This window comes from Rana temporaria, chromosome 13 (assembly GCF_905171775.1).
Source record: "Rana temporaria chromosome 13, aRanTem1.1, whole genome shotgun sequence".
NCBI classification, from domain to species: Eukaryota; Metazoa; Chordata; class Amphibia; order Anura; family Ranidae; genus Rana; species Rana temporaria.
This window is the reverse complement of record NC_053501.1, coordinates 113,902,594-113,928,938: the sequence shown is the minus strand read 5'-3', so window position 1 is coordinate 113,928,938 and position 26,345 is coordinate 113,902,594. Positions and strand designations below refer to the sequence as shown.

Genomic DNA, 26,345 nt, shown 5'->3' with positions numbered 1-26,345 from the left:
GTAATTTTTTTGATTTTATGTCATTCCACTTTTATGATATTTCATACTAAATAAATCTTTAGTTTTCTACATCTATTTGTACTGTGTGCCCTTAAAGCCCAACTTATCAGTCCTTTCTTCAATCATTTTGTTTCATCATATTCATGGAGTTAGAGTGATTGCCTTTTGGAATTTGTTCTGTATATTCAGATTTGTTTAGTATATTCGTTATTTTCTAATCGATTTGAATTCCGGATTTTGAATTATTTTTATTTTATTCCATTCTATTTAAAATTAGAATTTTGAATTTCGGGAAAGATGGCTGTATTCAATTTATTTTATTCTTTTCTATTTCAAATTTGAATTTTTCATTTCGGAAGATGGCTATATTATTTCTATTTTATTCCATTCCAGTCTATTCTATTCAAAATTTGAATTTTGACACTGAAATTTAGAAAATAACATTTTGAAAGACAGCTATATTCTTTCTATTCTATTTTATTCTAATGTATTCTAATTTTATTTTATTCTAGTCTTTTTTTTCTATTCTACTCCTTTATTTTCTATTTTATACTATTGTATTATTTAAATTTATATTCTATTGTATTCTGTTGTATTCTATTATTTTCTATTCCCTTCTAATCTATTATATTTTATTATATTCTATAAAGCAGCCTAAGTAGGATTTATCATCTTATTTCACGTTTATACTTTACTGTATTTATTTCAATATATTTATAATTCAAATTCTAATTAATTTTCTAATTCAAATTCATTTTTAAATTCAAATTAGGAAGATGGTTATATTCTTTCTATTTTATTCTACTCTATTTAAAATTTGAATTCTGAATTTCGGAAGATGGCTATATTCTTTCTATTTTATTCCTTCCAGCCTATTCAGTTAAAAATTAGAATTTTGACACCCAAATTTAGAAAATAACATTTTGGAAGACAACTATATTCTTTCTATTTTTTTCTTTTTTATACAAATTGATTCTATTTTAATTCTATTCTTGTCTCTTTTTCTATTCTATTTCTTTATTTTCTATTTTACACTATCGTATTCTTTTATTTTCTATTCTGTTGTATTCTGTTCTATTCTATTGAATTCTATTATTTTCACCCCCATTAAATCATTTTATGCAGCTATTACCTTTTGTACCACCACCCCCTCCCTAGAAGTCCTCCTGTACCTTTTGAATTGAACTGTACTGTAAATATGTTGCCCCCCCCCCCCCTATACATTGTAAAGTGATGTGTAAACTGTTGGCTCTATATAAATCGTGTATAATAATAATAATAATAAAAATAATTTTCTATTCCTTTCTAATCTATTCCATTTTATTATATTCTATAAAGTAACCTAAGTATGATTTATAATCTTATTTCACGTTATAACTTTGCTGTATTTATTTCAATATATTTCTATTTCAAATTCAAATACATTTTCAAATTTAAATTAATTTTTAAATTCAAATTCATTTTCAAATTCATTTTCAAATTCAAATTCATTTTCAAATTCAAAATCATTTTCAAATTCAAATTCATTTTCAAATTCAAAATCATTTTCAAATTTAAATTCATTTTCAAATTCAAATACATTTTCAAATTCAAATACATTTTCAAATTCAAATTTGTGCATTTTGTTTTGTTATAATTTATTTTGGATTCATTAAAATTTGTTACTATTGTGATTCGGTCATTATGGATCTTATTTCACTTTATAACTTTGCTGCATTTATTTCAATATATTTCTATTTTAAATTCAAATTAATTTTCAAATTTAAATTAATTTTCAAATTCATTTTCAAATTCAAATTCATTTTCAAATTCAATTTCATTTTCAAATTTTAAAATCATTATCAAATTGAAATTCATTTTCAAATTCAAATACATTTTCAAATTCAAATTAATTTTAGCATTCAAATTTGTGTAATTTTTTTTATTTTTTTATAATTTATTTTGGATTCCTTGAAATTCGTTACTATTGTGATTCGGTCATTATGGATACAGCCAAAACCCTGAATAATAGAAATTTCATCTGAATTTCGATTCATAACTTGCACATGTGATTCGGCCATTATGTATACATCTGAAACCCTGAATAATGGAAATTTTCAATTTGTAACTAAACAGATTGTACATGTCTGTTGGGTAGACAGCCCCATACTTACCAACAGAGCCCTGATTGAAACAAAAACATTGGGAGAAGGTTCTCAAAAGTTACCTGCTACTGAAATAAATTCCTCAGCAGTATAAATCTTTGAAGCTGAACCGGTGTTTATAAATCGTGTGCATTTGTATTTTCCACTTGCATCTTTGGACACAACTCCAAGGTCCAAATCTGAAAGATTGTCCGCAAATTTTATCATCTTGTCATCTTTGTAAAACGTTGTGTTTTTGGCTACACCGGTACGCCACATGTAACATTTCAGTGTGACAGAGTCCCCCTCGTGGATAAAGTTTGGGACTTGCAAGATGAGCCAGACTAAAAAAAAAATGTGTAATATATGGACTATTTTGAATATATTATTAATAACAATAATAATAATCAATTCATCTGAATAAGTCGCTACTTTTCTTAACAGTTAAATACTAGAACAATTTTCCCATCATCCATCTTTATTTATAATAAATCTGCACAATCATGATAAGTAGAAAACAATTACAGTGGAACCTCGGTTTACGAGTAACACGGTTAACAAGCATTTTGAAAGACGAGCAACTTTTTAAAAAAAATTCTGACACGGTTTGCGAGTGTTGTCTCACAAAATGAGCAGAATTCAAGCTAATGGGGTGTGCAGTACCGCATTTGGCCTGAGGTGCGGGGGCGCTGGAGCCGAGCAGAGCCGACCAGAGCCGTTTGCAAATACTCGGAAATACTCAGTTCCTGGGTGTTTCCAAGCCTTTCCGAGGGTTTCCTAGGTCAGCCGAGCTGTCCTCTATCATTTCTGAGACTCTCCGGTGCCCCCCACCTCTGGCCACATGTGGAATTGCATGCCATTGAAGTCAATGCGGAACTAATTATTTTCGTTTCCATTGATTTCTATGGGGAAACTCACGTTGATATGTGCTTTGGTTTTAAGAGAATTCTCCTGGAAGGGATTATGCTTGTAATCAGAGGTTCCACTGTACATTCCATAACTACAAGTACTAGAATTTAACCTGTCTACAAAAGTAACAATATACTTGCTTTATCATACTGGTGTAGAGATCTAACTTTTTAGAATGAGGGTGTTTAGAATATAAAGTATATCTAAAGGTAATATTTTTATTTTGTATTAAGTAGAAAAGGTAAACCCTTGTATTATTTTTTTTATCGATGTTCCATTGGGGAGATTTTCCCTTTACTTCCTGTCCTATAGACACAACCAGAAGTAAGAAAGATCTCCCCAAAGTGAGGGGAAATCCATTCTGAGACAGTTGCCACTTAAATGGTCTTCTTCATTGGAAGATTTCCTGTCTAAACCTTTTCTGGGGGCAATTCAATATCGTATATTTTTTTCCCCTCACTTCTCACTTTCAGACCTTGTGACAAAAGTCACCAGGACACAAAAGAGAAGGTTAATAATCCCAGAAGAAACACAGAGAGCAATAAAATTTGAACAAAGTTTCTAAGCCCCTTGCCATGACCTGGATCACCGGCTGGTGGCATTGTGGTTCCCTGGGCGAGGGTTGTAATTCCAGTGTTCACCAGCAGTTGTCTCCCAGCAAGCAGCAAGCAAAGCAAAACACTGGAGCAAGAGGTACTAATCAGAGGACCTAAATATCCTCCCAGCAGCCAGCATAAGGTGGAAATCCATCTTATGCTGGGAAAATATTTAGGTCCTCCCCTATTAGTGCCTTTTGCTCCAGGGTTTTGCATTTCTTGCTGCCAGATACTGCTAGCCAGTATCCTATTCCTACTCCTGCCTTGTATGCTGTATCCTGCTGCCTCTTTCCTGCTCCCCTTGTGTCTGATCCTAGTCCTGGTTCCTTCTTCCCATCTGTTCCCTTCATCTCCAGTTGACCCTATTTGTCCATGTTCCCCATTTTGTATAGATTGTATATAGTTAGTTGTTAGTCAGGCATTCTGTTTCTTAGGCTGATTACAGTGCCTTGAAAAAGTATTCATACCCCTTGAAATTGTCCACATTTTGTCATGTTACAACCAAAAACGTAAATGTATTTTATTGGGACCAACACAAAGTGACACATAATTGTGAAGTGGAAGAATAGTGATAAATGGTTTTCCAAATTTACACTCTTTGGCCTGCCCCAAAGCACCCACCCTCCATGTTGAGGGCATGTGGCCTGGTACGGTTCAGGAGGGGGGTGGTCGCTCGTCCCCACACCCTTTTCTGACCGATAAGGGTCTGGTATGGATTTGGGGGAACCCCCCATGCCGTTTTTTCGATGTAGGGGGTTCCCCTTAAAATCCATACCAGACCTAAGGGCCTGGTATGCTCCTAGAGGGGAACCCATGCAGTTTTTTTATTTAAAATTTGCCGTGTAGTTCCCCCTCATGATTCATACCAAACACAGTGTATTGGCAGGTATCCAAGTCGGATCCCTGTTAATTGAAAGTCTGATGTATGTCGGCTTCAACAACATTTTTCCCTTCCAGGCGAGCCAGCTCGGCGCTGGCTCCCACGACAGGGCTCGAAGGTGGTCAATCTCGCGGAGAAAAGCAGCGAGATTGAAACAATATCGCGGTCACCTACTGTAGTGAGTTGAGTGCATCAGACTGAGGACATCTGGTGGCAGAAAAAGGTAGTGAGTTGAGTGCATCAGACTGAGGACATCTAGTGGCAGAAATAATTAGTGAGTTGAGTGCATCAGGACTGGACTACAAGAGGAAAAAGCAGTGCAAGAAGCCAATCAGGCCAATAGAGGACATCTGGTACGGTTCAGGAGGGGGGGTGGTCACTCATCCCCACCCCCTTTTCTGACCGATAAGGGTCTGGTATGGATTTGGGGGAACCCCCCATGCTGTTTTTTCAGTGTAAAAGCAGCGAGATTGAAACAATATCGCGGTCACCTACTGTAGTGAGTTGAGTGCATCAGACTGAGGACATCTAGTGGCAGAAAAAGTTAGTGAGTTGAGTGCATCAGGACTGGACTACAAGAGGAAAAAGCAGTGCAAGAAGCCAATCAGGCCAATAGAGGACATCTAGTGGCAGAAAAAGGTACTGTGGTGGAAATCTCTTGACTGAAGATGAATATTGCAAAAATGGGTTTTGGCATTTTAGCTTTTTATGGGCTATTTATTTTTATGTTTTTATTTTTGCCTTGCACTTGCCTGGTGTAGAATAATAGTTGGCTTGGAATAATTGGTAGAGTTAAGCCTCGTACACACGATCAGTCCATCCGATGAGAACGGTCTGAAGGACCGTTGTCATCAATTAACCGATGAAGCTGACTGATGGTCCGTTGCGCCTACACACCATCGGTTAAAAAAACGATCGTGTCAGAATGCGGTGACGTAAAACACAACGACGTGCTGAAAAAAAAGAAGTTCAATGCTTCCAAGCATGCATCGACTTGATTCTGAGCATGCATGGATTTTTAACCAATGGTCGTGCCTACTAACGATCGTTTTTTTACTATCGGTTAGGTATGCATCGGTTAAATTTAAAACAAGATTGCTTTTTTTAACCGATGGTTAAATAACCTATGGGGCCCACACACGATCGGTTTTGACGGATGAAAACAGTCCATCAGACCGTTGTCCTCTGGTTAACCTATCGTGTGTACGAGGCCTAATGGGTGTATCTAAATGTAAATGAAGATGGACACCCAAACATTAGTCCACCATTGCCAATGAGGATTGAGTGACATGGCCAATAGGGTAGTTAGAGCTTTTAGTTAGAGTTGAGAGCTTACACTGAAAATTTGCAGGTATCCTAAATACAATAAGTATCCTTAAATACAACATTTTTGTATTATACAACTGGATTGATTTTTCTTAAAAAAAAATTCCATCACTTACTGTATGTCCTTTTCTGATTATGACTTACCAAAGAAAACATCGAGGTGTACCGGATCACTCTTTTCTCCAGAATCTGTTTGGCACTGGTAATTTCCGATGTCGCTATCAGCTGCAGTATAAATCCCGAATGACTGGCGATCTTTGAGCATGATATTATTATTTTTGTACCAGGTATATTTTTGGCCGAATCGAATTGTCCCAAAAGAGACACACTGTATTGTAATCGAATCCGTTCTCAAAATCTTGTCCCAGTTTAAGGAGAAAACCACCATTGGCTTTTCAACCACTAACAAAAGCAAAAGAAAACAGTTAGAAATTCCATATAGGCCAGGCCTTTTTTTTTTTTGCGTACAAGTTTAAACTAGTTTTGTTTGCTAGAAAATGACTTAGAACCCCCAAACATTATGGGGAAGATTCACGTACATCGGCGCATAATTCCGCCGGGCGTAGCGTATCTAAGATACACTACGCCGCCGTAACTTACCGTCCGTGGGGGTATCCCAGTGCGCATGCTCGAAATAAAACCGGAACAAGCCAATGCTTACGACGGTGACGTCATTCTACGCAAATCCCTTTTCGCGAACGACTTACGCAAACAACGTAAAAAAATTAAAAATGCAAGGCGGGAACGACGTCCATACTTAACATTGGTACGCCTCATAATAGCAGGGTTAACTATACGCCGGAAAAAGCCGAACGCAAACAATGTAAAAAAATGCGCCGGCCGGACGTACGTTCGTGGATCACCGTAACTAGCTAATTTGCATACTCGACGCGGAAATCGACGGAAACGCCACCTATCGGCCGCCGAAAAAATGCACCTGAGATCCGACGGCGTACTAAGACGTACGCCTGTCGGATCGATCCCAGATGCCGTCGTATCTTGTTTTGTGGATACAAAACAAAGATACGACGTGCAAAATTTGAAATTACGCGGCGTATCAAGAGATACGCCGGCGTAATTCTTTTGTGGATCTGCCTCTATATATATATATCTATATATATATATATAATATATATATATAGATATATATATATATATATATATATATATATATATATATATATATATATACATATATACATATAATTTTTTAGAAAAAACCCTAGAGAATAAAAAAGCGATCGTTGCAATATTTTATGTCACACCATATTTGTGCACCAGTCTTACAAACGCAATTGTTTTGAAAAAAAAAAAAACATTAAAGTTAACCCAAGTATTTTGTATAATGTTAAAAATGATATTACGCCGAGTAAATAGATACATAACATGTCATGTTTGCAACATTCGTGGAATGGCGACAAACGACAGTACTTAAAAAATCTTTAAACGCTTTAAAAATGTTTACAGGTTACATGTTTAGAGTTACAGAGGAGGTCTAGTGCTATAAATATTGTGCTCATTCTAACGATCGTGGCGATACCTCACATGTATGGTTTGAACACCGTTTATATATGCGGGCGCGACTTACGTATGCGCTCGCTTCTGCGCACGAGCTCGGAGGGAGTAAAAAAAAAACTTTTCCTATTTTTTTTTTTACTTTTACACTGTCTGTTTACTTTTGTTATCACATTTTTTCCTATTACAAGAAATGTAAACGTCCCATGTAATAGAAATAAGCATGACTGGTCCTCTTTATTGTGAGATCCGGGGTCAAAAAAAACCCTGACATCTCACATTGACACTTAAAGTGATTGAAAAGGTTAGTTTAAAAAAAAATAAGAGCACTTTTTGCGATTCGGCACTGCGTCGCTTTAAATGACAATTGCGCGGTCGTGCGACGTGGCTCCCAAACAAAATTGGCGTCCTTTATTCCCCACAAATAGAGCTTTCTTTTGGTGGTATTTGACCACCTCTGTGGTTTTTCTTTTTTGCGCTATAAATTTTTTTGAAAAAAATGCAATATTTTTTACTTTTTGCTATAATAAATATCCCCAAAAATATATAAAAAAAATGTTTTCCTCGGTTTAGGCCGATACGTGTTCTTCTACATATTTTTGGTAAAAAAAATCGCAATAAGCGTTTATTGATTGGTTTGCGCAAAAGTTATTGCGTCTACAAATAGGGGATAGATTTCTGGCATTTTTATTATTATTTTTTTTTACTAGTAATAGTCATTATTAGTTAGTTAGTTATTATTTCAGACTTTCAGATTTTCAGGTTTTCTAATTTTCGGATTATCGCTTTTATTTTCAATTTTTTGTTCTTATTTTTGTGATTTTAGTTCTTATTTTCAAATTTTCCAAATTTTTGATTTTCACATTTTCGCATTTCCGAATCTTAGCATTTTCAAATTTTCAGGTTTTCAAATTTTTGGATTTTCGCTCTTATTTTCGGATTTTCATTCTTTAGAATTTTCGTTCTAATTTTCGAATTTCCGATTTTAGAACTTTCGCATTTCCGAATCTTCGAATTTTCAAATTTTCTATTTTCAGAGTTCCGAATTTTCGAATTTCCAAACTTTCAAATTTTGGAATTTCCAAACTTTCAAATTTTGCTGGAGTCAGCCATCCACGTCCTCGACCCTCAATGTCTTCTCCCGCCCTTGATGACGCTTCAGCCAATCAGGTCATGAATAAGCACTAACTAAGTGTGAAACGCGTCGGCTGTTTATGATTCTTGCTGTGTATTTGCGGTGTCTGCTTATGTTCCTTCAATAAAGACAACTCAAGAGTTCTTTGGTGTGCGGCCGTCCATCCGTCTTTTGCTACTTTCCATTGCCTAGTGCATTTCCAGCACCCACGTCTACCTGGACTTGTCCTTGTTTGCATTCGGGATTTCCCTGGAGCGGTGAACCCCACTTCAATCAGATTACCGGTAGCCAGAACCGGCCAACCTGATTGGCTGAGACGCCTGTCAGTCTTATCCAAGGAACGCACCCCCCGTGCATTCCGAGGATAAGCTTCCGGAGACCCGAGGGCTGTACTCGGAGAGCTGCTGGCTCTGATAGGCACTTCCGTACAGCCAACCAGCTGCCGTTATTCAGATGGTCGGCGCTCAATGTCCAGCCATCTGAATAGAACAGCGGCAGCGGCAACAATAACATAGATTCGTGCAATGCATGAATCTATGTTATTAGACTAAGGCCCCATACACACGACCGGATCTATCCGCTGGGATTTATCCGCGGATCAGTTCCAGCGGATAGATCCGGTCATGTGTAGGCCCGAGCGGACAATTTTCGGCGGATAAAAATCCAGCTGACAGATTCCCAGCGGATAAACATTTTGTAGCTTGCTACAAAATCTATCCGCTGGAATCCAGTCCAGCGGACTGATCCTGTCGTCTGTACAGACTCACCGGATCAGTCCGTCTGCTCCCATCCCTCGCATGCGTCGTAATGATTCGACGCATGCGTGGAAGTATTTACCTTCCAGCGTCTGGCACGTCGCTGCGTCATCGTCGCGGCGACGGCGCGACACGTGACCGCGGATGTTTTCCGCACGGATTTTGATCCGATGGTGTGTACAAGCCATCGGATCAAAATCCGGAGGAGGAATGTCCGCTGGAAACGGTCCAGCGGACCGTTTCCAGCGGATAACCCCTCGTCTGTACGAGGCCTTAGTGGCGGTGCGGAGCCAGAGGGAGTGGCGCTCCAGCGTCCTCTATGGACGCCACTGGATAACAGGTTCTTGCCATCCCTGTACAGCAAAGCTCAGAAGGCATGTTGCAATGCAAGGAGCATGCTGAGTTTGATGGCAAGTGGAATACACAGGTGGTAGATGATGTTTTTGGAAGATTTTCTGCATTATTATAACACCCCAAATTTAAATTCAGATTATTATTTTTTTTGGTAGTTATTTTTTTTCTTCATTGTATTGATTGTGCTGTATGTTTTACTCTCACCTTGTACCTGGATGGAGACCAATTTGCTCATCTTCTTAACACTGCCGGTCAATGTTTGCACTTCACAGAAATAATCTCCGGAATCCTTTTGTCTTACAGAGCGGATGGTGAAAGTATTTGATGAGCTGAACCCTCTAACATGCCATCCGTTCCTATAGAAGGCGAATTGCAATTCTGTAGCTGCTCTTAGAGGGTGAAGAACAGTCACACAAGTCAGGGTCATGTTGGAACCCACCTGGATGGGGTTTGGGTATATCTTAAGTTCTGGTGGGGAAAACAACTCTGGAAGAGAAAATAAAGCAAAATTGTGTTATTCTGGCACAATAGAAAGGTAAGAAACCTCAGGGGCAAAGTTCAGGTCTCCCATCGGTGGCGGCTGGTGCTCAAAGTTTTTTGGAGGGGCGCAAACAAACCGAAACAAAAAAAACCCCATCAATTGCAGCCTCACTGTGCCCATCAAACGCAACCACTGTGCTCATCAAACGCAGCCACTGTGCCCATCAAACGCAGCCACTGTGCCCATCAAACGCAGCCACTGTGCCATCAAACGCAGCCACTGTGCCCATCAAATGCAGCCACTTTGCCCATCAGACGCTGCCTCTGTGCCCCAAATGCTGCCACTGTGCCCTAAGTATTGCCACTGTGCCCCAAGTGCTGATACTGTGCCCCCAAGTGTTGCCACTGTCCCCCAAATGTTGCCACTGTGCTCCAAGTGCTGAAACTTGGCCCCAAGTGTTGCCACTGTGCCCCAAATGTTGCCACTGTGCCCCAAGTGCTGCCACTGTGCCTCAAGTGTTGCCACTGTGCCCCCAAATGTTTAACAGCCGAGCGGCTTTTAGCCACATTGGTTGTTATGCCTGGAAAGCCGCAGGCATCATCACAGGATAACCCCCCGAAAGTCGAGGACGTATATTTGCGTATGCTCGGCGTGAAGGGGTTAATATTGCACATTGAATTTAAGAGCATTTATGGTTATGTGATACATTGTAGATGTAACAAGAGATGTATTAGACCCCTTTCACGCTGAGGCATTTTTCAGGCACTTTTGCGCTAAAAATATTGCCTGCAATGAGCCCTAAAAGAGTCGCTCCTTTCTATCCAGTGTGAAAGCCTGAAGGCTTTCACACTGGAGCGTTGCACTAGTGGGACGCTAGAAAAGGTCCTGCCAGCTGCTTCTTTGATGCATGGTAGGAGCGGTAAAAATACCGCTCTTATAGTGCCCCTGCCCATTGAAATCAATGTGGTAGTGCCTCTAAACCGCCCGCAAAGCGCCTTAAAGCTGCCTTTTTTGTGGGCGGGTTTAACCCTCTTTCGCCCGATAGCGGGGGTTAAAATCTCCACGCTAGCTAGCGCCGAAAATCGCGGCAAACATGACGGTAAAACGCTGCTAGCAATAGCGGCGCTTTGCCGCCAGCGCACCAAGCGCCTCAGTGTAAAAATACCCTTATGGTTATGTAATACATTGTAGATGTAACAAGAGATGTATTAGACCCCTTTCACACTGGGGTGTTTTTTTGGCACTTTAGGCCCCTTTCACACTGCAGTCTTCAGTGTGAAAGCCTGAAGGCTTTCACATTGAAGCGGTGCGCTAGCAGGACCGCTTCCAAAGTCCTGCTACCGCATCTTTGGAGCAGTGAAGAAGCGGTGTGTTTACCGCTCCTACACCGCTCCTCCCCAATTGAAAGCAATGGGAAACCAAGGTAATGCCGCCGGCAATGCGCCTCGGCGGTATTAACCCTTTTTCGGCCGCTAGCGGGGGTTAAAACCGCACCGCTATCGGCCGAATACCGCGTTAAAAATTATGGTATAGCGGCGCTAAAAATAGAGCCGCTATACCGCCAGAGCACCTCCCAGGCCCAGTGTAAAAGGGGCCTAAGGGTGAAAAATGCCCAAGCGCCTGAAAGAAGCCTCATCTGCTATCCCAATGTGAAAGCCCGAGTGCTTTCACACTGAGGCACTGGCAGGGCGTCAAAAAAACGTCCTGCAAGCAGCTTCTTTGCAGCGCTTTAGGAGCGTTGAATACACAGCTCCTAAAGTGCCCCTTCCCATTGAGGTGCTTTTTTTAACGCCAAAGCGCCTGTAAAACGTCCCAGTGTGAAAGGGGTCTTAGCAGAGTTTTACCAGCGTTTTTTGGGCGCTGGCAGTGTGAAAGGGCTCTGAAAGCTCTCGAGCTTTCACATTGGGATTGCAGATGAGGCTTCTTTCAGGTGCTTTACGGGCGCTTTTTTAACGCCGAAGCGCCCGAAAAACGCCCCAGTGTGAAAAGGGTCTTAAAGGGGCATTTTCTAAATACATAAGTAGGCCCATCAAAAAAACAAAAGTAGACCAACATTAATTAGGGTAAGGAAATATTACCTGTAATTTCAATGTATTCGTCATCATCACTAGTCTTCTGAACATCATTTAAGGAGGCTTCTTTTGAGCATTTATACCTTCCAGACATGCTCTTATCAACTTTTCCAATTAATAAAGAAGTCTCTGTGCTTTTGCCCTTTAAGTATTTAAAGTCCTTGTAGAAGGTCACCATGGCTTTGGTGGTATTCACATCAAGACGGCTGTCACATTTGAGGTGTAGGATATCGCCTTCAAACACATAGCGAGGCACTCGCAAAATGGTAAGATCTGAGGAGGAGATATAGGCAAAGCTGTAAACAGTGACATCAAAGACCATACATGAAGAATTACATTAAAAGAGAGGTGTATTCAACATGGGCATCCGCAGAAACTTTTTTTGGGGGGGGGGGCATGATTTTAAAGTCACCCATGCTCCGCCCAGGGGGGGGGGCAGCTGACCCCCCTTGCCCCTACCTGCAGACGCCCATGGTATTCAATATCATTCGGAGTCACAACCCACATCTTGGACTAAGATGTTGGGTCAAAGGTGATGCAGTCATGCAAATCATGGTGCCAGTGAAGTTCAGGACTGTATTTATAAATGCATATCACAAACTTGCCACAAAGTTACAATTAACTAAAGCCTCGTACACACGATAGGTTAACCAGAGGACAACGTTCTGAAGGACAGTTTAACATAGGTTAACCGATGAAGCTGACTGATGGTCCGTCACGCCTACACACCGTAGGTTAAATAACCGATCGTGTCAGAACGCGGTGACGTAAAACACAACGACGTGCTGAAAAAAACGAAGTTCAATGCTTCCAAGCATGCGTCGACTTGATTCTGAGCATGCGTGGATTTTTAACCGATGGTCGTGCCTACTAACGATCGGTTTTGACCTATCGGTTTTGACCTATGGTTAAATAACCTATGGGGCCCACACACGATCGGTTTTGACCGATGAAAACGGTCCATCAGACCGTTGTCCTCTGGTTAACCTATCGTGTGTACGAGGCCTAAGATGTCGGGTCAAAGGTGATGCAGTCATGCAAATCATGGCGCCGGTGAAGTTCTGGACTGCATTCATAAATGCATATCACAAACTTGCCACAAAGTTACAATTAACTAAGTGATCTCTGACTTCCATTTGCGTGTAGGAAAATAGAAAAATAGCCCTGACAGTGGCTATAAGTGAGCAGTGAAGTCACCACCCTCATCTCAAAACATTGCCCAACTTATTCTTTCTGCTCCTCCCAAGACATCTTGCTCTCCAGCTCTCTTGCTACCTCCTCCCATGCTCACCTTCAGCACTTCCCCAGAACCACTCCCATCTTCTGGAACTCCCTTCCCCAGTATGTCCAGTTAGCTGCTACCCTGTCCATCTTTAGGCAATCCTTGAGGACATTGCCTAACGATGGGAAGCCTACCCCACCTTCACCTACAAACTGTACTTGGGTCGCCTCTATCAGATCATCCCGGCAGCTATTACCTTTTGTACCACCTCCCCCTCCCTAGAGATTGTAAGCTCCATGAGCAAGGCCCTCCTATTACTTCTGTATTGAAACATGTATTGTAGTTGTCCTGTCCCCTTTTATACTGTAAAGTGCTGCACAAACTGTTGGGCACTATAATAATATTTATGTAACCAAGGATTCCCAGTGATATCAGCAGCAGCGACGGTGCGTCCATTAAGGGCGCACGGGTGCCACCCCCTTTCTCCAGCCACCCCCTCTGTGTATATATCTATCCATGTCCGCCGCCGCCACCCCTTATTTAAGTGCCCGGACCCTTTTCGAATGCGGGCGCTTCAATTCCAGCGGCGTGGGTGTATTTTTAAAGCACCTGATTAGAGCGATAGGCTCTAATAGGCTTCAAAAAAGGTGAACTGCGAGCACAGAGCATTGGGCTCCCAATCCACTCAGGTGTGTTAGAAATATTCACTTTCCTAACACTGAACCGCCTTACCACCAATCAAGTGCACAGGTCTGTTACCTGTCACCTGGTTTGCTGAATGGACAGTCGCGACAATTGGACGTCTATGGGGAGGAGGGGAGGAGACGCACGGAGGAGACAGGAGACGCTGTCTGACCTTCTGCAAGGTCCCACCGCTCGCTGCCTGCATTCCTGACTCGCCACCCAGACAGAGTAAGTGCCGGGCAGATGGTGAGCGGCGGGGGGGTCACAGTGGCAACTTTTGATGGGTACAGTGGCACTATATGATAGGCACAGTGGCTGCATTTGATGGACACAGTGGCATCATTTTATGGGCACAGTGGCTGTGTTTGATGGGCACAGTAGCTCCATTTGATGGCACAGTGGCTGCGTTTGGTGGCACAGTGGCTGCGATTGATGGGCACGGTGGCAGCATTTGATGGGCACAGTGGCTGTGTTTGATGGGCACAGTGGCTGCATTTGATGGCACAGTGGCTACGTTTGGTGGCACAGTGGCTGCGATTGATGGCACAGTGGCTGCGTTTGATGGGCACAGTGGCTGCAATTGATGGCACAGTGGCTGCAATCTATGGGCACAGTGACTGCATTTGATGGGCACAGTGGCTGCGTTTTATGGGCACAGTGGTTGCATTTGATGGGCACAGTAAGGCTGCTATTGATGTTTTTTTTCTGAATTTTTTCAGTTTGTTGAAGATGCACTGACAGCATCTGTCTTCAAAAGGGTGGAATTCTGCCTGGCTGGTCTGGTCCCAAAGGGAAGGCTTCTGTGCAGGATTGCTAGTCCCTAGCCTGTCCTTAGTCATCTAGAACATATCTGCTGCTGCTATCTCTTTCTCTGACAGATGGGTGCTCTTTCCCTACTCTAGCCACTTCTCAAAATGCGTACCAAAACCAGGGGGAATGGACATATAAAGACTCTGCTAAACCAAGATGGCCACCAGAGGTCACCTGAATGCAACGTAGCCAACCAGAACACTGCCCCCAGGGACCAAGAAATCAAAGAGAAACCAAGTTTCTCCCCACTTCTTCTCTAGGCTGTGGTACCGCTCTGGTAAAGCCCCACCTACAGTGGAGACAACAAACTCGCACCTGCCTACAAAACCTCAGGAGCTTTTTTGATTCATGTCTGACGAAGAGGTCCTGTGAGCCTCCCGAAACTTTGCACTTGCTCTTGTGATGTGATCTTTCTGGGATAAAAAACTTTTGGGCGACAGTTGGGGATCCTTGGTGTGCTGGCGAATATGTGCAGTTTTCTGAGATGTTTCCATTAACCAGACGGTAGTCACTACAGCACCCAGTATCGATGAACCTTGTTCCCAGGAACGTGTGCGAAGGGACTATAGACAAGATATAAGACCCTTATAAGCCACCAAAATCCACATTATTTTTACCTTCTCCACTGATTCCAATGCATTTGGGACAGAGCTCAGGTAACCCATAAAAGTGCAAATTATTTGTACTGGTTGAGGATGTAGGACATCAGTAGGACATTTCATGTAAGGTATGTGACTGCTGCAGTGGGTAAAAAAAATTCTCAATTTTTTTTTTTTTCTGGTACAATATTTTTTTATTGAGATATGAAAATGGGGAAACCAGATAACAAATTCCCATGCAGGGGACATGGACATGAAACATAAGAAAGAAGTTTACATAAAAGTACAAGATAAAACATATATTATGAGGGTATAGATTATAAACTGACACCGAGCCGCCAGCCGTGGTCGGGGGTTAGTGCATTATGCCCCGAGCCTTCAGAACCAGGGGCTAAGGCAGACAAGGGGGAGCAGAGTTGTCCGCAGAACGGGAGGGAGAAAAAACAAACAAACAAACACCCCCCCAAAAAAACACACACAAAACACGCACAACAGTGGGGGGGTGGGGGGGTTGGGTATGTGTAGAACAGAGCGGCGAGCAAGAGGCCCAGAAGCGGGACGAGTCAGAAGGAGGGACAGAGAAGAAGTGGGAAAGAGAAAGGAGGGTCCCCCAGGCTGGAAATGGGGTAAAATTTAATTTAAATTTAGACTAGTCAGATGTAGAGTAGGGAGTGCGTAGGACCACCACGGGGCCCACACCTTAAGGAATTTTGCATGAGAGTCGTGGAGGAGGCTGGACACTTTTTCATGGATCATAAGGGTCGTCAAGGTATTCTTTACCTCTGAAAATGAGACAGAAGGTTTTTTCCGAGCCCTCGCTATTGTTTGTTTGGCAGCGATAAATAAGTATGTGGCTAGTTTCTGCCGGTGAGAGAAAAGGCCCTGGGATCGGGCAATGGAGTAATGAAAATTTGGGGTCCTTGCGGAAGGTTACGTGAAAAAGGGAGGATAGTAGACCAAAGACCCTTGACCAAGAATCCTACAAGACGGGGGCAAGACCACCATGTGTGCAGTTCATCTCCTCGTTGACCACAACCCTGGCAGCATCTGTCGTTGCATGACCGGTTTGAGGGGACCGGGACCCAGTACCAACGCAGGAGGACCTTATAGGCTGTCTCCAACATGGCAGTGTTAAAAGAGCATTTTGCTATGCTGGACTTCAGTCTACAAGATCTATGGGGGGCAGGTCACATTCCTATTTAAGCACATCTCTAAACTTCATCTTTGAAAAGAATTATAGTAAATGTATGTTTATGATTTCTTTGATATTGCTTGTATACAAATATGATGTGAACAGATTATCTGCTAACATATTTTTGTGAATAGTACCGGATGAACTCACCAGTAACGACATGCTGCCGGTCTGGGTCACTTAGAGCACTGTTGCCGATTTGGCACTGGTAGTTTGCACGATCATATAACTGAATGGAATCCATGGTAAAGTTCTGCTGGTTTGACTCCAGTTTATTGTTCTTCCGGTACCAGGTATACGTTTGCTGTCCTTTCCCCCCAAGACATGCTATAGTCAGGGTCTCATTGTAGAACATTTTTCTGTAATCCGGTATGAAGGTGACGATTGGCTTATCTCCATCTCCTACAACACAGCAATTCAGTTTTATATAAAAAAAAAGTTCATGAAATAAAATCTTTATTTACAGTAGATTTTTTTTTAATGCGTTCATTTAAAACAATCAGTCATATAGGCCCAGATTCTTAAAGGACTTACGACGGCGCAACGCCATGTACGCCGTCGTAAGTCCTAATCTGGGCCGTCGTATCTATATGACTGATTCTTAGAATCAGTTACGCATAGATAAGCATTAGATCCAACAGGCATAAGGCTCTTACGCCGTCGGATCTTAAATGCATTTTTTTCGCCGCTAGGTGTCGCCACCGTCGTTTTCCCCGTCGAGTATGCAAATTAGATAGATACGCGAATTCCCGAACGTACGCCTGGCCGACGCAGTGAAGTTACAACGTTTACGTTAGGCTTGTCCCGGCGTAAAGTTGCCCCTGGGTATATGAGGCGCAGACAATGTTAAGTATGGGCGTCGTTCCCGCGTCAAAATGTGAAAATTTACGTTGTTTGCGTAAGTCGTCCGTGAATAGGGCTGGACGCCATTTACGTTTACGTCAAAACCAATGACGTCCTTGCGACGTCATTTGGAGCAATGCACCCTGGGATATTCTTCGGACGCCGCATGCGCATTAGGTTCGGCGCGGGAACGCGCCTAATTTAAATGCTATATGCCCCCTACCCGCCTAATTTGAATTAGGCGGGCTTGTGCCGGGGGATTTGCGCTACGCCGCCGCAACTTTACAGGCAAGTGCTTTGTGAATAAAGCACTTGCGTGTAAAACTTGCGGCGGCGTAACGTAACTCAAATACGTTACGCCCACCCAATAATGCGCCCATCTACGTGAATCTGCCCCATACTGTATAATTGAAATTCTACTGTTTTTTTTTTAATTCTGCCCTTTGTGATTAAATGAATAAAAAATTTAAAAGTCAAACCAAAAAAAGCTCATTACCACATTTTCAGGAAAAGGCCTTACCTGGATTGTCCGGAACTGCTGCTGGAAGATAGAAAGTGATGGACATGGTAAATATATAAATGTATTATTCTTTTGCAGCCCTGCCTGCATATTTGCTTTGGAAGCAATTTTAAAAAATTAATAAATTCTAATATTTTAACATACAACGTACAACTTAAATGCAGTGTTAACCACTTAAGCCCCGGACCTTTAGGCAGCTAAATGCCCAGGCCAGGTTTTGCGATTCGGCACTGAGTCGCTTTAACAGACAATTGCGCGGTCGTGCGACGTGGCTCCCAAACAAAATTGGCGTCCTTTTTTCCCCACAAATAGAGCTTTCTTTTGGTGGTATTTGATCACCTCTGCGGTTTTTATTTTTTGCGCTATAAACAAAAATAGAGCGACAATTTTGAAAAAAATACAATATTTTTTACTTTTTGCTATAATAAATATCCCCCAAAAACATATATAATTTTTTTTCCTCAGTTTAGGCCGATACGCATTTTTCTACCTATTTTTGGTAAAAAAAATCGCGATAAGCGTTTATCGATTGGTTTGCGCAAAATTTATAGCGTTTACAAAATAGGGGATATTTTTATTGCATTTTTATTAATTATTTTTTTTTTACTACTAATGGCGGCGATCAGCGATTTTTTTCGTGACTGCGACATTATGGTGGACACTTCGGACAATTTTGACACATTTTTGGGACCATTGTCATTTTCACAGCAAAAAATGCATTTAAATTGCATTCTTTATTGTGAAAATGACAGTTGCAGTTTGGGAGTTAACCACAGGGGGCGCTGAACGTGTTAGGCTTCACCTAGTGTGTGTTTACAACAGTAGGGGGGTGTGGCTGTAGGTCTGATGTCATCGATTGTGTCTCCCCTATAAAGGGGATGACATGATCGATGCGCCGCCACAGTGAAGCACGGGGAAGCCGTGTTTACATACGGCTCACCCCGTTCTTCAGCTCCGGGGAACGATCGCGACGGAGCGGCTATAAACGAATAGCTGCGCCGTCGTCCCGGATCGCTCCCCGAGGTAAGCCGCCCGCCGCACGCAGCGGGGGGGGGTCCTGATTGGATCCCCGACCCGCGGAAAGGCAAGGACGTATATATACGCCCTTCTGCCTGTCCGTGCCATTTTGCGACGTAAATAGTCGTGCGGCGGGCATTAAGTGGTTAAGGCCCGTACACACAATCGTACACACAATCGGAATTTCTGACAACAAATGTTCAATGGGAGCTTTTGGTCAGAAATTCCAACCGTGTGTAGGCTCCGACAACAAAAATTTGAGAGCTGGTTCTCAATTTTTCCGACAACAAAATCCGTTCTCGTAAAGCAAGCGTGTGTGGACAATTCCGACGCACAAAATTCAACGAATGCTCTGAATCAAGTACGAGACGGAAGCGCTCAGTCTGGTAAAACTAGCGTTCGTAATGGAGATAGCACATTCATCACGCTGCAAAGAGCAGTAACGGACTGAAAAGCACGAAGCTGAAAAACGTGAATCTTCTCTCACCAAACTTCTACTAACACGAGATTATCAGATGGAGCCCAAAGGGTGGTGCACTTGGTATGGAACTTCCGTTTTATAGTGTCGGCGTACGTGCTATACGTGACTGCATTCTTGACTTTCGCAATTTCGACAACATTTGTGTGGCCGTGTGTATGTAAAACAAGTTTGAGCCAACATCCTTTAGAAATGTATCCACGGTTTTGTTGTCAGAATGTCCGATCCTGTGTACGCGGCATACGAGTTGAAATTTAGAAAATTATGAAGATTTGCTCTGTTGAATTCGGAGGGGTTAAAATGCATAGATCCATTGGCACATTCAAAATAAATTTCCCACATTTTACATATATTATATATCTTGAACTACCCCTTTTCCCAAAGTAAATGGGTATAAGGGTCCTTTGGAACCCTATAACAGTTAATATCTCTAACGGAGCCCTAGCTCTGTCCGGTACACATAAAAAAAAAGCAAATTAATTGGTCCACCAACAAGAATTTGAACATTTTCGGATTTCTACTACTTGCAGTTCTATCTGATGGAAGTCAAATGACGGTTGTGACAAACAAGTTGACTTATGGTTAAGTAAGGCCTCGTACACATGATAGGTTAACCAGAGGACAACGGTGTGATGGACCGTTTTCATCCGTCAAAACCGATCGTGTGTGGGCCCCATAGGTTATTTACCCATAGGTTAAAAAAAGCCAACTTGCTTTAAATTTAACCGATGGATTCCTAACCGATAGGTCAAAACCAATCGTTAGTAGGCACAACCATCGGTTAAAAATCCATGCATGCTCAGAATCAAGTCTGCTTGGAAGAATTGAACGTTTTTTTCAGCACGTCGTTGTGTTTTACGTCACCGCGTTCTGACACGATCGTTTTTTTAACCAATGGTGTGTAGGCACGACGGACCATCAGTCAGCTTCATCGGTTAACCTATGACAACGGTCCTTCAGACCATTCTCATCGGATGGACTGATTGTGTGTGTACGAGGCTTCATAGTATTTTAATTTATGTATTCATTATAAAATATCTATTCCACCTCCCGTGGTCCAATGGTGTCCAAACACCACCACAAAATAAAACCAATCATGGACGCAAAACCTCTACTAATGCCGCGTACACACGATCGGAAAATTCCAACAAGAAAACCGTGGATTTTTTTCGACGGAATCTTGGCTCAAACTTGTCTTGCATACACACCATCACACCAAATTCCAACAGTCAAGAATGCAGTGACGTACAACACTATGACCAGCCGAGGAAATTTAAGTTCAATGCTTCCGAGTATGCGTCGACTTGATTCGGAGCATGTGTAGAATTTTTCTCCGTCGGAATTGCATACAGACGATCAGAAGAACTTTTCCCGTCGGAAAATGTGAGAATCAGCTCTCAAATTTTTCTCGGTGGAAATTCCAACAGAAAAATTCCGTTGGCGCCTACACACGGTCGGAATTTCCAACCAAAAGCTCACATCGGACTTTTCTTGTCGGAATTTCCAATCGTGTGTAAGTGTCATTACTGTCAGGAACATCATATCAGCTGTCAGAGAAATTGTGCCGGCTGACAGGAACATGCACACAAAGGTGTGCACATGGCTGCATTGGCATGTCTACCACAGATATTGACACCTAGTGGCCTATTTAAACTTGGGCTCTGCATGGGATCATTGTTGATGGTCTTTCAGCTTGTGTCTCTGTTATCCTTCATCCTGAATATTCTTGACTCTGTTATTGAATGGGCTTCCCTTGGACCCACCTCTGGATTACACTGCCTGTTTATGTCAGCTGCTAACCCGTGTTACTGACCTCCACCTGGACTCTTGACCAAGATTCTAGGGGTCAGTTCTCTAATTCATTGCCTGCACATTGCCAAGATCTGCTCATCTCTGACCTTGAACCTGCTTGTGATTTGGGGCCTTTCTGCTCAACTGTTACCAAACTCAACTTCTGACCTCTCTATTGGTCGGGGTGTCCTCATTACTATGCTTCTATTTACCTAACACCAGGGCACCCAAGTTTAGGTGGCTTCCTTGGACCTGCGTCCTTCCAGCGCTCCAGCAGTTCCTATCTCAACCTTCATGGGTGCTCAGGCAGGAATTGTGCAAGGGGCCACCCTCATCATCTGGTGCTCCTCACACAGGTATGTGACACTAAAATGTAAACCTCCAGCTAACACTTATAGGGTTGGTTCTCCTAAAATTGATATTTTATATATACTGCAGATGGAGTCTGGCAACCTCCTTTGGATCCTCCAACAGTAGAATCATTCTGCAATAATTCCAAATTCTGTTTCTGTCCAAAATGTCTACTTGCCCCTATCTGAACTATAAATTATGTGATTAGGTCAGCAAAAACAAGAAAAAACAACACAATACTTACCTAAAACTTGCAAAACTAGAGCTGTAAAAAATTAAAGGAAAACAGTTAAAATTAGTTAAACCTTATTATCTGATAGGGTATTCATACATAAGTCATTTGCCATTTTTAAACTTGCAGTACCAGGGGAAAAAAAATCACTGTTTTATACAGTATATATATATATATATATATACTTTGGGGCCCCCCAGGTCAGAACTAACTCCCCATTGGAAGATTTCCCCCCTCTATTACTGTTCTAGGGACAACCCCCAAAATTGTGATTTTCTTTTATGTCCACCTGCAATGATAATGGCAAACAGGACAAATAGAGAGGGTGAATCTCCTTGACGGGGGGGGGGGGGGGGGAACAGACAGCAAGGAAAACCTAATACATAATTGTGAAGTGGAAGGAAAATTTTAAATGGTTTTCAACATGTTTTATAAATAAATATGTGAAAAGTGTGGGGGGGGGCATTTGCATGGCGCCCCCCTGAGTCTACTTTGTAGAACCTCCTTTCTCTGCAATTACAGCTGCAAGTCTTTTTGGGGGTGTCTCTACCAGCTTTGCACATCTAGAGAGGGACATTTTTGCCCATTCTTCTTTGAAAAATATCTCAAGCTCTGTCAGATTGGACGGAGAGCGTCTGTGAACAGAAATTTTCAAGTCTTGCCACAGATTCTCAATAGGATTTAGGTCTGGACTGTGACTGGGCAAAAGGTGTCGGGGGGGGGGGGGTTGGGGGGGCTGGAGCCCCAAATGGATCCCCGAAAAGCCCCGGGTCTCAGGAATGCACTGTCCAATTGTTAGCCCCGGGTGCGGCTGAGCGAGGACCGATCTAATCCCGAGCACCACCGAGTGCGGCCGAGTGACATAGCAAGTCCCGCCTTCTGGAGCCTGCAGCATTATGATGGACATCCCACTGGTCCAATGCCAACACTGCGGGACATGTGACGTCCATCATAGGGGCTACAGGCTCCAGAAGGCGGGAATTACATTGCCAACGCCGCGCCACATCACTGTGAGATCCCTGCTCGGCATTCGGGCAGGAGGGTATTCTTTCCTTCTCTGGCTGACTGCTGTAACCGCACACTACGGCTGAGGCTGAGCTGAATTGCAGGACACATGAAGTCTGTCTCCTGGTCAGGTAGGTCAGTGTATTTATGTCAGGTAGGTCAGTGTATGTAAGATAGGTCAGTGTATGTATGTCAGGTAGGTCTATGTATGTAAGATAGGTCAGTGTATGTATGTCAGGTAGGTGAGGTCAGTATGTATGTCTCTACCTTCAGTGTATGTAGGTCATGTAGGTCTATGTATGTGAGGTAGGTCAGTGTATGTATGTCAGGTAGGTCTATGTATGTCAGGTAGGTCAGTGTATGTATGTCAGGAAGGTCTATGTATGTCAGGTAGGTCAGTGTAGGTATGTCAGGTAGGTCTACGTGTGTCAGGTAGGTCAGTGTATGTATGTCAGGTAGGTCAGTGTATGTATGTCAGGTAGGTTTTTGTGTTGGTCTATCACATAAAAGCCCAATAAAATACATTTACATTTTTCGTTGTAACATGCCAAAATTTGGGGTAAAATAAAAAGACAATACTGAATACATTCTATGGCCAAATGCACGCATGGTTAGACCAGTTGGGTGTGGAGGAAGTCAATTGTCCTACACAGATCCCCAAACTCAACCCTACTGAGCACCTCTGGGGTGAGTTGGAATGCTAATGGTGAACCAGATAATCTCATTCAACATCAGTACCTGACTTTGTAAATGGTGGCCAGCTTCATAAAGACAAAGTTTGACCAATTTGGTATGAAGGAACTCAAATATCCTACACAGATCACTGACCTCAACCCTACTGAACACCTTTGACCAGTTTGATGTGGAGGAACTCAACTATCCTACACAGATCCCTGACCTCAACCCTACTGAACACCTTTGACCAGTTAGGTATGAATGAACTAAAATGTCCTACACAGATCCCTGACCTCAACCTTACTGAACACCTTTGACCAGTTTGGTATGAAGGAACTCAAATGTCCTACACTGATCCCTGACCTCAACCCTTCTGAACACCTTTGACCAGTTTGGTATGAAGGAACTCAAATGTCCTACACAGATCCCTGACCTCAACCCTACTGAACACCTTTGACCAGTTTGGTATGAAGGAACTCAAATGTCCTACAAAGATCCCTGACCTCAACCATACTGAACACCTTTGACCAGTTTGGTGTGAAGGAACTAAAATGTCCTACACAGATCCCTGACCTCAACCCTACTGAACACCTTTGACCAGTTTGATGTGGAGGAATTCAACTGTCCTACACAGAACCCTGACCTCAACCCTACTGAACACCTTTGACCAGTTTGGTGTGAAGGAACTCAAATGTCCTACACAGATCCCTGACCTCAACCCTACTGAACACCTTTGACCAGTTTGGTATGAAGGAACTAAAATGTCCTACACAGATCCCTGACCTCAACCCTACTGAACCCCTTTGACCAGTTTGGTATGAAGGAACTCAAGTGTCCTACACAGATCCCTGACCTCAACCCTACTGAAAACCTATGACCAGTTTGGTATGAAGGAACTCAAATGTCCTACACAGATCCCTGACCTCAACCCTACTGAAAACCTATGACCAGTTTGGTATGAAGGAACTCAAATGTCCTTCACAGATCCCTGACCTCAACCCTACTGAACCCCTTTGACCAGTTTGGTATGAAGGAACTCAAGTGTCCTACACAGATCCCTGACCTCAACCCTACTGAACACCTTTGACCAGTTTGATGCGGAGGAACTCAACTGGTCTGTTTAGACTTCAACCCTACTGTTGGGATGAGTTGTAATGTCAATTGTGACCAAGGTCTTCACATCCACCATCACTACCTGACCTTACATGGGAAGTACAGTGGAACCTCAGATTAGAGCATAATCCACTCCAGGAGAATGCTCGTAATGCAAAGTACTCGCATATCAAAGCGAGTTTCCCCATTGAAGTCAATGGAAACTAAAATAATTGGTTTCGCATTGACTTCAATGGCATGCAATACCGCATGTGTCCAGAGGTGGGGGGCATCGGAGAGCCTTGAAAACATCCGGAAAGGGCCGAGGACACCTCGGCTGAACTTGGAAAACCTTGAAAAGGCTCGGGAACTGAGTATTTCAGAGATTTTCTGAGCATTTTCGATCCGCTCGGCTCCGGCGTCCCCCCCCCACCTCAGGCCAAACGCATTATTCCACGTGGCTTTGGCTTGAATCCTGCTCCTTTTGCGAGACAACACTCGCAAACCGAGTCAGGATTTTTTTTTATATAGCGCTCGTATTGCGAAACGCTTGTTCACCGCGTTACTCGCAATCCGAGGTTCCACTATATCAGTGTGGATTTAGAGAATATACAGTACAGTATATAGGGGGACTCAACGGAAAAAAAACAATGTGGCAATAAAAAGTAAATATAGGGTGGAAAATACGGATTATCACCTTGCTTGGGTACAATTATTATCTCTGTAGGGTAATGTGACATTTGAGTTCATGATAATTTTAGCAAATACTGTAGACATCATCACTGAGACATTGACACTGAGCCAGAATCTTTGACACAAATTCCTATTAATAAAAGTGTCTGCCCTTTAAATAGAACATCAAACAGATAACCCTAAAATACATCTCCAGCACAAATTAACCAACAAATAAAACAATTTAAAAAACACAATTCTAAATTAATTTCAATAAATACATTTTTTTTTATGTAAAAAAAAAATACATTTTTTTTTTTTAACTCAAATATCTCACAGAACAACTTAAAAATGCAGAAAATCCCCAAAATGCTAGATGACAAATATTTAAAGCAAATAAACACATAAACAGACACAAAAAAAAAATTATACTTACGAGCTAAAATCACCAGAAATAAGGGAGGCATGTCTCACATAACAAGCCCGATACAGAATGAATTTGTTTCTGCTTCAGAAAGATAAAATTGAGTTTTGGTTTCCTGTTTTGCAGGAAAATAATGTTCCTGAATTTTTGAACTGTTACAATTTTGTCAATCGGTTGCAGAAAACTCACATGATTTAATGTAAGTTACAAAATGATAATTATTATTATTCTGAATGTTGTTATAATAACTGCTTAGTCAAGTGGTCTGATAAGAGACGGAATGTATGAATTGTTTACATAAAAAATTAAAATAAAAAAAATAGATAACTGCTATAGGTGTAAAAAATTTAAAGCATTAAACAATTATTATAAATAATACATTTATACAGTGCCTTGCGAAAGTATTCGGGCCCCCTTGAACTTTGCGACCTTTTGCCACATTTCAGGCTTCAAACATAAAGATATAAAACTGTAATTTTTTTTTGAAGAACCAACAACAAGTGGAACGAAATTTATTGGATATTTCAAACTTTTTTAACAAATAAAAAAACGGAAAAATTGGGCGTGCAAAATTATTCAGCCCCCTTAAGTT

The 26,345-nt window shown here is 42.0% G+C and overlaps 1 protein-coding gene across 3 annotated transcripts in view; it reads right to left on the bottom strand.

The window, feature by feature from the left end:
• LOC120920943 (Fc receptor-like protein 3) overlaps positions 1 to 25,846 on the bottom strand; it is a 60,688-nt gene extending 34,842 nt beyond the window's left edge. The window contains exons 1-8 of one of the 3 annotated variants that reach the window (XM_040333406.1): positions 25,766 to 25,846; positions 21,898 to 21,918; positions 18,017 to 18,037; positions 16,804 to 17,055; positions 12,153 to 12,419; positions 9,798 to 10,079; positions 5,979 to 6,236; positions 2,207 to 2,467 (exon numbers count right to left, since the gene is read on the bottom strand). In XM_040333406.1, the coding sequence (XP_040189340.1) occupies positions 2,207 to 2,467; positions 5,979 to 6,236; positions 9,798 to 10,079; positions 12,153 to 12,419; positions 16,804 to 17,055; positions 18,017 to 18,037; positions 21,898 to 21,918; positions 25,766 to 25,796 (1,393 nt within the window). In that variant the 5' untranslated portion in view covers positions 25,797 to 25,846. The remainder of the gene's footprint in view (positions 1 to 2,206; positions 2,468 to 5,978; positions 6,237 to 9,797; positions 10,080 to 12,152; positions 12,420 to 16,803; positions 17,056 to 18,016; positions 18,038 to 21,897; positions 21,919 to 25,765) is intronic. The other 2 variants (XM_040333404.1, XM_040333405.1) reach the window with 2 other exon arrangements.
• Positions 25,847 to 26,345: the final 499 nt, after the last annotated feature.